Source organism: Meriones unguiculatus, chromosome 15, assembly GCF_030254825.1.
Source record: "Meriones unguiculatus strain TT.TT164.6M chromosome 15, Bangor_MerUng_6.1, whole genome shotgun sequence".
NCBI classification, from domain to species: Eukaryota; Metazoa; Chordata; class Mammalia; order Rodentia; family Muridae; genus Meriones; species Meriones unguiculatus.
In genome coordinates, this window is record NC_083362.1 from 46,582,489 (window position 1) to 46,594,580 (window position 12,092).

General features: G+C 35.7%; 1 protein-coding gene across 4 annotated transcripts in view; it reads right to left on the reverse strand.

Annotated features, from left to right (window-relative positions):
• Window positions 1-1,551: 1,551 nt before the first annotated feature.
• The window catches only part of Hycc2 (hyccin PI4KA lipid kinase complex subunit 2), a 60,246-nt gene continuing 49,705 nt past the window's right edge, over window positions 1,552-12,092 (reverse strand). For all 4 annotated transcript variants that reach the window (XM_021652160.2, XM_021652157.2, XM_021652159.2 and 1 more), the window contains one exon: window positions 1,552-8,964. In XM_021652160.2, the coding sequence (XP_021507835.1) occupies window positions 8,387-8,964 (578 nt within the window). In that variant the 3' untranslated portion in view covers window positions 1,552-8,386. The remainder of the gene's footprint in view (window positions 8,965-12,092) is intronic.

Below are 12,092 nucleotides of genomic sequence, written 5' to 3' on the forward strand. Positions count from 1 at the left end.
ATCAAAGCATTGACAATCGCCCATGTTGTTTTGGGGGCCTCTGAGATTTAAAAAGAAAACATATTTTTCAAAGACCAGCAGCTTGGCATGAAGCTAGATATTCCCCTCCAAAGCTCAGAAGAGGTGCCAGAAAATAACAGTTGGAGGAGAGTGAAGTCTGTGGAATGCTTCCTTCATGGCATGGCATGGCCACTGTACTTTTGAACTCAACAGCTGTGATCATCTATACATAACCTGCATAATACCAGATTGGGCTATTCAACACTCTGTAATGAAGAGGTGAGGGACTCGTCAGGCTCCTCCCCTCCCTAGTCATCTGTCTATAGTTACTGGTTACAAGGAAGAAGTTCATAGGTCCCCAACCTTCCCTCAGTATCTTTACAGGCAGTTAACAGTTGCTGAGGAGTCATAAATGTGCTATATAAGCATGAGGACCCCAGAACTCACAGAAAAATGCCGAAGGATGGCTTTATTCTTTGTAGCCCAGGCTGGCCTCAAACTCAAAAATCACCATGATATTTCCACAGAAGTGTTGCCAGTGTTGTATAGGCAAAGACAAAAGGATCCCTGAGACTTCTTGGCCACTTATTCTTGTTGAGCTCCAGGTCATTAATACTGTCTCAGGCTGTCATTCTTGAAGATGGCACCCCAAGTTTTGTTCTGGCCTCTGCACACAATGTGAACCTTGGCCCCCACAGATGCATTAAAAAAAAAAAAGGAAGCACAGTCAGCAGGAGTAGGGTACAGGAGAGAGGCAAGTTAAATTCTGAGGCTTCCCATTAATAAAGCTGACTCCTCTATGAACAAGAAACTTAATTTGTTTAATCTTAAAGCTCTGCTCTTCTATTTGGCTGTTTTAGTATTAAATTTGTGTCCCTACAATTAGCACATGTAAAAGTATAGTTCTATATACTTTATGACTTAACTTCACTTCTGCATTTACAATTAAAAACTTACTCTTATTCATTGTATATGTGTGTGGAGGTTATAGGAAAACATCTGGAGTTGTTTCTCCTTCCAACCATGCAGGTCCCAGTGGCTACACTCAGTTCATCAAGCTTGGAGGCAAACATCTTAATAAGATAATGCCTCTTGTTGGCCCTAATCTTGTTCAGAAACAAAGTTTTCTCACTCTGCAGCCCAGGATAACCTCACAGCAGGGCTCCTGCCTTCGCCTCTGACTGCTGGGGGTTACAGGTGAGCACCGCCACACCAGAATCTTTTGTGTTACTTCCTGTTGTCATATAATTTTTAATGTCCTGCCTTACATTAATAAGATATATATTAAAAATTCAGATATACGCAGGCAGGTGTGATGGTACATGGCTTTAATCCCAGCACTTGGGAGGCAGACACAGGGAGATCTCTATGAGTTACATGCTAGCCTGATCTACATGATAAGTTCAGGCTAGACAAGCCTACATAGTGAGACTGACTCAAAATAAAATAAAATCAGACACTCATAAGTAAAATCACATTTAAAAATACAATGAATGGACTATGGTAAAGTATAAAACTAAGGTAAGATAAAATCAACTCAGGGAAAACCAGTTAAAAGGCAAATAAAGCTGTATTTTTATACTGTACAAAAGAAAATTTACATTCTTAATGTAGCTAGATACATCAAGGGAGAAATAACACATCCCTGAAAAGACACAATATTTAACATCTGAGATGTTATGCTTCTGCATTGCAGACTGATACTGGATTTTATACATCTTTATTTACAATAACTTAAAATATTTTCACCTCTGGCAAATATTTACAAGTTTAACAGTGACACACTTCACATGTCAACTATTAACAGCATTAATCCATTGGATAAGACAAGACAATGGCTCACATGCACCAATACATAGGATCTTATGTGTGCATTTTTTTTCTTCAGCTCTGAAAAAAAGATTTTTCCACTAGTCCTAAATTGAAAGGACATCAGTCAATAAGATCATACTTTTTAAACTCCTGCCTAGACTTTTCACCAACAGAATCCTCTCAACAGTTTGGAAGTTTATACTAAGCTATAAATTGATGGTTAAAAACAACAACAGGCTGATCTAATATATCCTTTTATGAAACAAATAATGAAAGTGGGGTATTCTGTTTACCTGTTACAGAAATCACATTACAGACAGCCAAGGTAGTAAAATCCTTGCACTGCAAAAGCAGTTTCATTTAACCAATTTTAAACTAAATGTAAAGCCAAGCCTAGTTTTTAGAAGAACCAAAAAGATCCAATATAAGACACAGGATAAATTTCGTACTAATATTTTTAACACCACATTGAACAAATCTTTGCATTCTGCTTAGATAATAAAATTTAAAAAAATTCAAAGCATTATCAGTCATTATTTGAAAGCCAATCTTCTCTTCCCAAGAGCAATACATTTTTGTTTGTTGTTTTAAGACAGGTTTCACCATGTAGCCCTGGCTGCCCAGGAACTCAACTCTGTAGACTAGGCTGGCCTTGAATTCAAGAGATCTGTCTGTTAATCCCTGTTAAAGGCATGTGCCACCATGCCAGTCCAATGTTTATTAACAGTAATGTGTTACTAATGTGGAAAAGCAGTTTAAAAACCCAACTATGTTTCATGATTTAAGATATCATTAAGTAGCTTAAACCCTTCAGATGTTTTTGGCCTACATATTTTAGAAGCAAATATTTTAGCTTCCTTTAACCCAATCATGTTTTAAATGCAAAGACAAAAAGCAGTCAAGAGCAAACACATACACAAATCAATGTAAACTAGCCATACCAGTTTAGCTAATATTACACTAGAAATAAATGCCATTGCCCACTGAGGGGTACCCTTTCAATAATTTCCCCTGTAAGTTTACCTAAACCCACAATATACAACATACCAACTTCAGGAGTTACCCCCTTTATATTCAATACTGATAAGCAAAATCCTCAATTTTAATAAAAATATGTTATAAGGAATAAAATTAAGACTTATTCTTTAATTGGTACTTTTATTGGAGTATTGACATCTTATTGATGTAGGGAAAAATAGAATCTTGTATATCTATTTACTATATATGTGTTCTCCAGTTCAAATAATGTGTTAGTATTTGTTTCAGGCTTAGAAAGCAATCATTACATTAAAGGAAGCACGTTCCTTAACAGGTACTTTAAAAATAATTTTGGTCAGTAACCTTTTCTTTGGTAAATTTTATAAATTGATGATGATGTAAAACTGTCTTCTGCTATGATTAACACTGAACTGTTTGCACTCAAATACAGCAAGCCACATAGCAATCCTGTAGATGGGGATAGACTATCCAATTAGCTTCTTTTCTCTTTGTAAATAAAAAGATCTGTTAGACCTACCTCCAGATACACAACTTTTTTTTTTTAAAAAAAGACTCATTTAATACACCTCAAATACACTTAATTCTACTTTTTGGTAAAACCATATTAATGCAGTAGTACAACATCAGACATATGAATACAACTTAATTTGTAAACATTACAAACCCATCTTCTCAAAGTTCAGAAGCAAAACATAGAAACTCTTTCTGCACTATGCTGCCAGTTATTTCACATCATTCCTAGATTTCTGTGAAACTGTATCCTGAATTATTTGGTGTTGTATATGTTTATCACAGGACAAATGGCTAATATTACAAAAATACTGGAGAAAAAAAAATGCAAAATTTTGTCATTATGAGGTTAGGGTTAATCAATGCACCTACAAGGACAAGAGACTGGGTTGTGCCTCCTATATGAATTAGTAGTTCCTATATAGCTCAGTACCAGGGTGATATATCCATCAGATTGATACAATATAAACAATACTAAAATTTGTCTTACCACATTTGCATGGAAAATTGTACCAATCTGATGACTCATGATTTTATTAGCATTACTTTACACTGTATTCCATGTTTATATAATCTGGCAAATATTCTATTTTTTTAGAGTATTTGTCAAATAGCTAATTTTCAATCACTTATTTTTGAAAACCATTTTAAGAAAATTAAAAGTATTATAGTAAAGGTCTCACCCAACTTGGTGTTGAAACAGTAGTCATTAAGCTTAAAAAAGAAAACCTCCTGTTCCAAATGCTTAACATACCACAGTACAGAAAAGCTGCTCTAAGATTCCTGTAGAATTTATCACTAGCATGACGTATTAATCTTTTTATAATTGGAAAACAATATATATATTTTTGGTTTAAAAAAACCCTTACTTTATAATGTAACCAAGTTCAGAAATGGAGTGGTCCTCCTTGCCAGTGTTTGTACAGTATGTTACCCTAGCCATAAAGACAGAAACTAGTATTCTTACTTATAAATGTACATGCAGTGAATTAAATAGACAGCTGATTGCCAACAACTGAAGTACTCAAAAGTGGACCCAAATAAACCTCATAAAGCAAGGTAAGCAAAACCACACCTTTGCATTAAAGTATTCACAAAAGTAGTGCAAACAAGAACAATTTGAAAGAGTTCTCGGTATTCTCATATCTAATAAATAATTCTAACAGATCCAAAGGCTACTAAATGGAACTGAGACTACCTACCGGGTGGAGATACTGAGCTTCTATAGCTGAGACTACCACACCTGAGTCATTTTTATAAGGTATATATATTATAAATGACACAGGGGTCACTGTTCATGGATTCGTAAGCTTCATACTCACTATAAATCTTTTTCAATAACATACAGAAATATTGCTTTTATCTGCTCTAAGCACAGTAAGGAACAGTCTCTCTCTAGATTAAAAATTAATGGAATTGAATTTATTTCGTCTTTATTTTCAAATCCCCCACAGTGTATGTTACCTACCTCTGGTGACTAAAAACTGGATGACTCAAAAATCACTTTCAAATAGTTAGAAACACTGATCAAAGTAAGTTCATTGGGTTTATTTTATATTTAAACAAATCCCCACAAATACAAATAACATGGCAGCATATAACTGTTATGTGGTAGAAAATTCATAAGGCATAAATTAGAAAAGAATAATGTGCTATAACAGATACCTACATTTTGAACACATCCCCATCTATATTTATTATTTTACCTTTTTTATGGAGTTAATACTTTTTTTTTAATGTGGTCACCAACTACGAGACCAGAAACAAACAAGTTACAGATATGGAAAATACCATATTTACTTAAGTATGGCTAACAGGAGGCAACAGAGCATTAATACGCATCTGACTAGAGACAAGGTTTGATTATGGCTCTGCTTCTTAGTTATGGACCTTATTTCACAACTTCTTTAAGCCTTGGTTTCCTGAGGATGGATGTGTGCACGGCAGACAGAGTAGCTCATTCCCTGTAGGGCCTCTTCTAGCACTGAAGGTGGGTTGGAAAGGAAAGGGTTGCTAGTCAAGGACTGAGATTTTAAATGACAACTCTTCCCTCCCTGGTTTCTTAATATATTTCCATATTTGAAAACCTTACTTCTAACTTAACTTTTTACATTTTTGTTTTCTTACTAGTAACATTAACTTAAAAGTCACTTAGAACTCCTGAAACCTTCAGATGCTGTAGTCCTTAATCTGACCTGGTGCAGATGGCATCAATCATTCTTTTAAATTATATAAACCAGGTATTTCCTCCTAACTGTCTTTTTCTATAAGTGGGATGAAGCTTCATGAAAGCTGAAAAGTATTAAAGGGAAGTTGTTGAAGGATGAAGTATGGACACTTCTGGCTTACAGTTGTAACAGCTGCTGTATATCTAAACGAAAACCATTTTAAATTTGATGCTGGCAACACAAAGTGGCTAAAACGATTCTTAGAAAACTGGCCAGTTTGTTTAATTCATTTCATTTTGACTATTATTTCATACAGAAAGTTAATTCCCAGAGCCTAGCTATAAAGTGTAAATGGAGGATTTGCTTAGTGAGACCACATCATAACAAAAAGATAGGAAGCAAGGGTCACGGGGTCGTGAAATATTAATTGGTGTAAATATTAATCTACACACACCAAAAAAGATGAGGAAAAAACTTTTTTCTTTTGTTTTTTTTGAGACAAGGCTTCCCTCTATAGCCCCGGTTGTCCTACAACTTTCTCTGTAGACCAGGCTGGCCTTGAATTCAGAGATCTGCCTGTCTCAGCCTCCCGTGTGCAGGGATTAAAGGTGTGCACCATCACACCTGGCTCTGAAAAATATCTTAAAACCAACTTTTCACTTATAGCATTTTTAATCAAAGGATGTTCTTACTGTATTTATAACAGTTTGTGCTTTCATTTCAAATTATTTTGTATTTTGTGCGTTAACTCAAATGCTTGCCTTAGACGCCAACAGGCATGCAGCTGAGCCCAGGCACAGCCTTTGCTGTATGGCGACTCACACCTTCCTTTATGCACTAGAAACCGGCTCTGTTTGGTACATTAGAAAACCATTTTACTTCACTAGTTTTCACTGTTTTATAATCTTATTTTTTTTAGATTAATTGGTATCTCTTAGTTAAATTATTAGAAATAGGGCTAAATCTGTGATAAATGCATATACATACCATACACTAACTATAAAAATCAATAAATCACATATTAGCTTTTAGCTTTATTCCAAAGTTTGGCAATGATATGGATAATAGCCGAGGTTCTGTTTTGCTGGGAGCTGAAAAATGTTATAGACTATCAAATCTAATTAAAAATTATTCTGACACAAAACCGCCTAAACAAATAAACAAACAGACAAACAACTCTTCCAAAAGTGGTGGTTTATGTGTAGGGAAAAAAAGAGGCATTTTCCTGGTTATTTAATTTATCAAATTCTACTGTAAATAGAGATAAAACAACGTTGTCAATTAAGAGAACACTTGCTTTCTATAAAGGCAGTATAATTTTCTTTCACAATAACACATAAAATGTCTACATGTAGGAGGGCATATGTAATTCATGTTTTTGAGATAAATAATTCATAACAGTTGAAGTCACAATACTGATTTTCAAAATCCCAATATATTCCCTTCTTTTTCAAACAAAGCCTGAGACCCAGAAGAGATTATCTAAGAAAATCTTCCCAACCAAATCACAACAAGAAAGTTTAAACTGACAATGTATTTTTGGAGCCTCTCAGCAGCTGCCAAATGCTACTTACATTCGACATCTAGCTTACTGGCAGGATTTCAAAGTTTTATAAAAAACAGGAAACTCTGCAGATACTCAGAAGATACACGAATTGCATTAAACACAAAGGCAGTGTGGTCCTTGTGGAGAAATCAAGTCAGTACCCTCTGGTAGAAATGTTCTATAAAAATGTGTCACATTGAAGCATCAGTGTTTTCAACCAATTATCTATCCCTGATGTATTTCCTTGGAGTATATGATCTCAGGACTTTAGGTTTCTTTATCCATTATCTGACTGAATTGAGGTACATCTAGGAAGCAGCTCAAAGGGTTTCTCCAATAATCTGACATCACAGAAAGTGGACTGAGAAATCCCTCTTTTTACCTGAAGATGTACAGTTTCTACTTCAGTCATCATCAACTCACAAAGGAAAGGAAAAAAAGAAAACAATTATAACTTCACCCCATATACAATCTCACAAAAACTAAACAAAGAACACCCTTCCCCCACAAAACCCCAGCACCATAATGTCAATCATTCCTAGGAAATAGAACATGCCCCTTGGAGTCTCTGATTTGTAAGCTCAAACTTTAAAGACAAGAGATGTCCTTAAGTCCTTGTGGGAAGAGGGAAGACATGTTGTTAATGACTAGAGAGCCATTGAGAAAGTGCATCATCATTACACAATCAACTTAGAGCCCGCCCTCCAATAGGGGTGGTCACAAGTTGATTTAAATGCCTCAATAATTAAATGTTTATGTCCTTGGGATAAAGAGGGGGCAGTTCGCCTCATTTTAATGAAAAACTGCAGCAGTCCACCACCTTCCCCCATGCTTCTCAAGAATACACATTGCACAGACTCAGAGAAGCCCAAAGTCATAGCAGAATCTCTGAGGCACTCCTGGTTAAGAGAGAGAAAAAAATATGATCCAGTTATCTTCATAGTTCCATAGATTATGTGAACAAACCCGTTTTTTTTTTTTTTTAAACAAAAGCCAAAGAATCATTTCATAGGGATCATATACACCATTTCCTCTAACATACCCTCAGTCTCACAGTGTTGAAATGGGACCGATCAGCCTACGATGGATTGCACATCACCCAAGGAGAAAGAAAGGCCTGGGAAAGGCAAACATTTTACACTGCTTCACAAACACATTTACAAGGAAGAGGTGGAGAGGTTAAAGAAGGGAAAAGAAAACCTTATTGCTGTTTCCATACAAAATACAGTATGAAGATACCTAAGCTAAATCAGATCTGATTACAACGACGTTTTTTCACAATGCGGGATGAAGTGTCTTGCACAATGAAATGTTCAGTTTAAAATGTAAGCAGAATGAGGGGACATCAAAACTACACCTGGGATATTAGCTGCATATTGAAACTTGGGGATCGAGACTGCTTGGTTAACGGGGCTCCTGGGCTGAGGAGCTCTTTACCTTCACCAGCATGACCTAGCCGGTCTTCTTGTAGACTGATAGTTGAATATCGATTAGCATTTGTAGCTGCTAGATTAGTAACTCCCTCAGTGCCAACCCCAATGCTGGTACTTGCTTGACTGCCATTTACATAGTCAAATGATTTACTGGAGGAAGCACTGGCTGTCCGAATTAGACTTAAACTATTGGTTTTTGGCACCACCTGGCCAGCAGGCAGGCTCAGGTGTTTCTTCATCGGTGTCAGCTCAACAGAATCTATACTAAGATCGGCTGGTTGTTGTACAAACTGCTTGCGAACTGCTGAATCTCGAGGGCTCTCGTTGGATTTGACAGCAGACCGCCCAGTTGCTGCTTTCCGTAAGCTTCCCCTCTGAGAGGAGGAGGGTTGCTTGGTCCCATGTGGCTGGCTGCTGAGGGAAGCCCCTGATGAAAACCCTTCATCTGCATCATTCATGTTTAAAGACTCCTCTCCTCCATTTAGACCCTCAGCACCTAAAAAAATAAACCAGACAGACTCAGCAATAGCTAAATTAAGTAAAAGAGCAGCTGTGAATACACTGACCTAATCTCATAAATGTTTGCTATAGCTTTGTAACAACCTCAGTAATTTAATTTAGGGGAATAAACCTCTATACAAAATTCTATCACACTATTCATTGCTTTCATCTGGCTTTATTTGACCTGATTTTGTAAAACTGTCCACAAACATTAACTAGTAAACTATCAACATCTAAGGCATAGAACACTAAAAAAATAACACTTTAAAAACACACTGACATTCATTCAAAGTCATCATATCTATCTATATACAAAAAACTCTTTCTTCATTTTTCTTTAACCAATCATACAACATAATGTACAAAAGGGATTCTCTTCTAATTTCAGTTACTTAGAATTCTACCAAGTCATTTAGGCCTATAGGCAAAACCCCTTTTCAATTATAGTAAAAATGCATTATCTACTTGGCAGCTAACTGCACTTATATGCTTTCTAATACATTTACTAAATTCACCAACTCATTGCTGTAGTAAATTTACAATCATATTTTGTCTTATGGACACACACTACACATCGATTTCCATATTCTCTTGGTCAATCAATATGAAGAATTCACTGATTTTGAGGCAGCAACGGTAACTAGCAGAGACATTTCTACTGTCTATTACATATTTCTATCAGAGTGCTGTCACGTTCACAGAGCACTGCAATATGCATTAGATCGCACACAGTAACTGAACTTAGTCAAAAAACCTTTATCTTGAGTTTTTGTGAGACGAGAATCATATATAATATGAGCTTGTAGTTTCCAGACAGCCCAAATCTCTTACTGAAAAGTATGATCAAACAGTCTCAAAATTAATGTTTTCTTCTTTCAAAAACTGAAATACTTTTCCCAGACTGAAAGAAAGCATGAATCTATAAAATAGATATTAACATGATGGTTAAGGTAAAATCTAAATACTAATTTGAGATACAGATTACCTAAGCAAAATGTACATATTCAAACATAATATTTTACTTAACATAATACCTGGAAAAATAAAATATTTTCTTATCTATATTTCTTCACATGTATTAATTATTTTACTTCTAAAAAAAAGAATTACATTAGTCTATCCTTAAAGCAAAAAAGCAACTTGTTACATATATGTAAATTTAAACATCTACAGCAATTTAATGTTTAATCATCATGCAAAGCCATGTGGAAGTACATTTACTAAAAATAAATGCAACTGACACTATTTCTCTCAATCCCTTCAAAAGAACTGAAAATAAACATTTTAGATCATATTACATTACCTCTTAATAACTGACTTATAATTAGCATAAAGAGTCCAAATATTCAGAAATAATAATATAAAACTGGACTGGGTTTACCTAAGTAGTTAGGGCAAGAGACTGAGAGAGTTAGTGCTGGCTCTGAATCTTGCTGGCCACATGCAGATTTGACACCCAAGCAGTATGGCCGTAGAAGAATGATAACATAAAAAGCCACCATGCAAGAGAATCCAGTGCTGTTCTATATACTCTAAGTGGTGTTTCGATTTAATGGAACGATGACTGTACATAAACCGCAGGCACTATCTTAAAAGCTCAGAGCCTTCCTTTAAACACATAATAAACAAATTAATTGACAATTTTTATTAGTGTTATTGTGTGGTGTCTGCTGTGTATGTGTGTACAGAAGGCAGAGGACAGTTGGTGGAATTGGTTTTCTCCATCCCCCTTTACATGACTTCTGCAGATCAAACTCAGATCATCAGATTTGCAGGGCAAGCACCTTTAACAACTCAACAATTTTGCATGCCCTAATAGACACATTTTTATTACAAAACTATTTTAAAATATCATTACTACAAATGTTTTCTTTTAAAGTAAGTTATATGTATAATATAAAAGTTCCAGCATTCTAGCAAATTACCAAAATTTTTGTAAATGTTAATCAATTTCCTTTTCTCTGTCTTAAAAGCCCTCAAAGAAAGTCTGGTGCCATGGTGCACACCTTTAATCCCAGCACGTGGGAAGCAGAGTCATATATATGGATCTCTGAGTTCAAGGCCAGCCTGGTCTAGAGAGTAAGTCCAGGACAGCCATGGCTACACAGAGAAATCCTGTCTTCAAAAAAGCCAAACAAAAACCAAAAAGGAAGTAAAAATGCAATTGAGTCTCAAAACATATTTCCCTTTGTAGGTTTTTTGTAGCTGACAACATAAACAACTCTAAGAAGACGAGACTGAAAGGGGGATGTCACTGACCTTTCTGTTCATAGCTAACTTCCCATAAATTCTGCATCTACTAATACTTATTAAAACCACAATTAATCCAGGTTAAAAGATAAAATACTTTTTTTTTTTTGAGACAAGGTCTCACTATGTAGCTCTGGCTGGTCTGGAACTAGATCAGGCTGGCCTTAAGCTCACAGAGACTGACTGTCTCCTGAGTGGTAGGATTAAAGAAGTGCACTAGCACACCCAGCTTCAAACACACTAAAGAAATGTACTCACTTTCCTTCTGGCTATCTCACCCCTGAAAGCTACCCCAGACTAACAGTTTAACACTGACAGGGAGCTCAACAGAGTTCAAACAGATATGAAAGAGGAATTACTACTTTGGTTACTTGTTCAAAGTACATGACTGATGAATTAGAAGAAAAAGCCTTAGCCTAGTGTCCTTCTTGCAACAATTTCATCAATGGTTAATACGGTATTACTTTTAATACTCTCAACATCCTAACAACAGGTATATATAATCATCAAGTGGCTTACTTAGTCAGCAAGGATGAGAAATAGACTGTTGTTCAGTTTCGGTCCACTCATTTTTCTCAAATTTCTTTCTTTCTTTTTTTGCATTAAAACAAGGGGTAAGATAAAGATATACAAAAAGACAGAAAGGGAAGGCCACATCTTCCACAGCCATGTCAAGAAGGATCTCTAAAACAATACCAACTTTGGGGTCATTAGGTCATGCACATGCAATACTGTTAAATGAAGTAAAGTCAATTTGGGCAAACAGGTGAGGCACTGAGGGTACATTTAGATTCTTACTGAGCATGCTCAAAGTTCTAATACACCGAAGAAAAAGATACCTCCTTAAAGTAGGAGGTAGACATTTTATGTGTG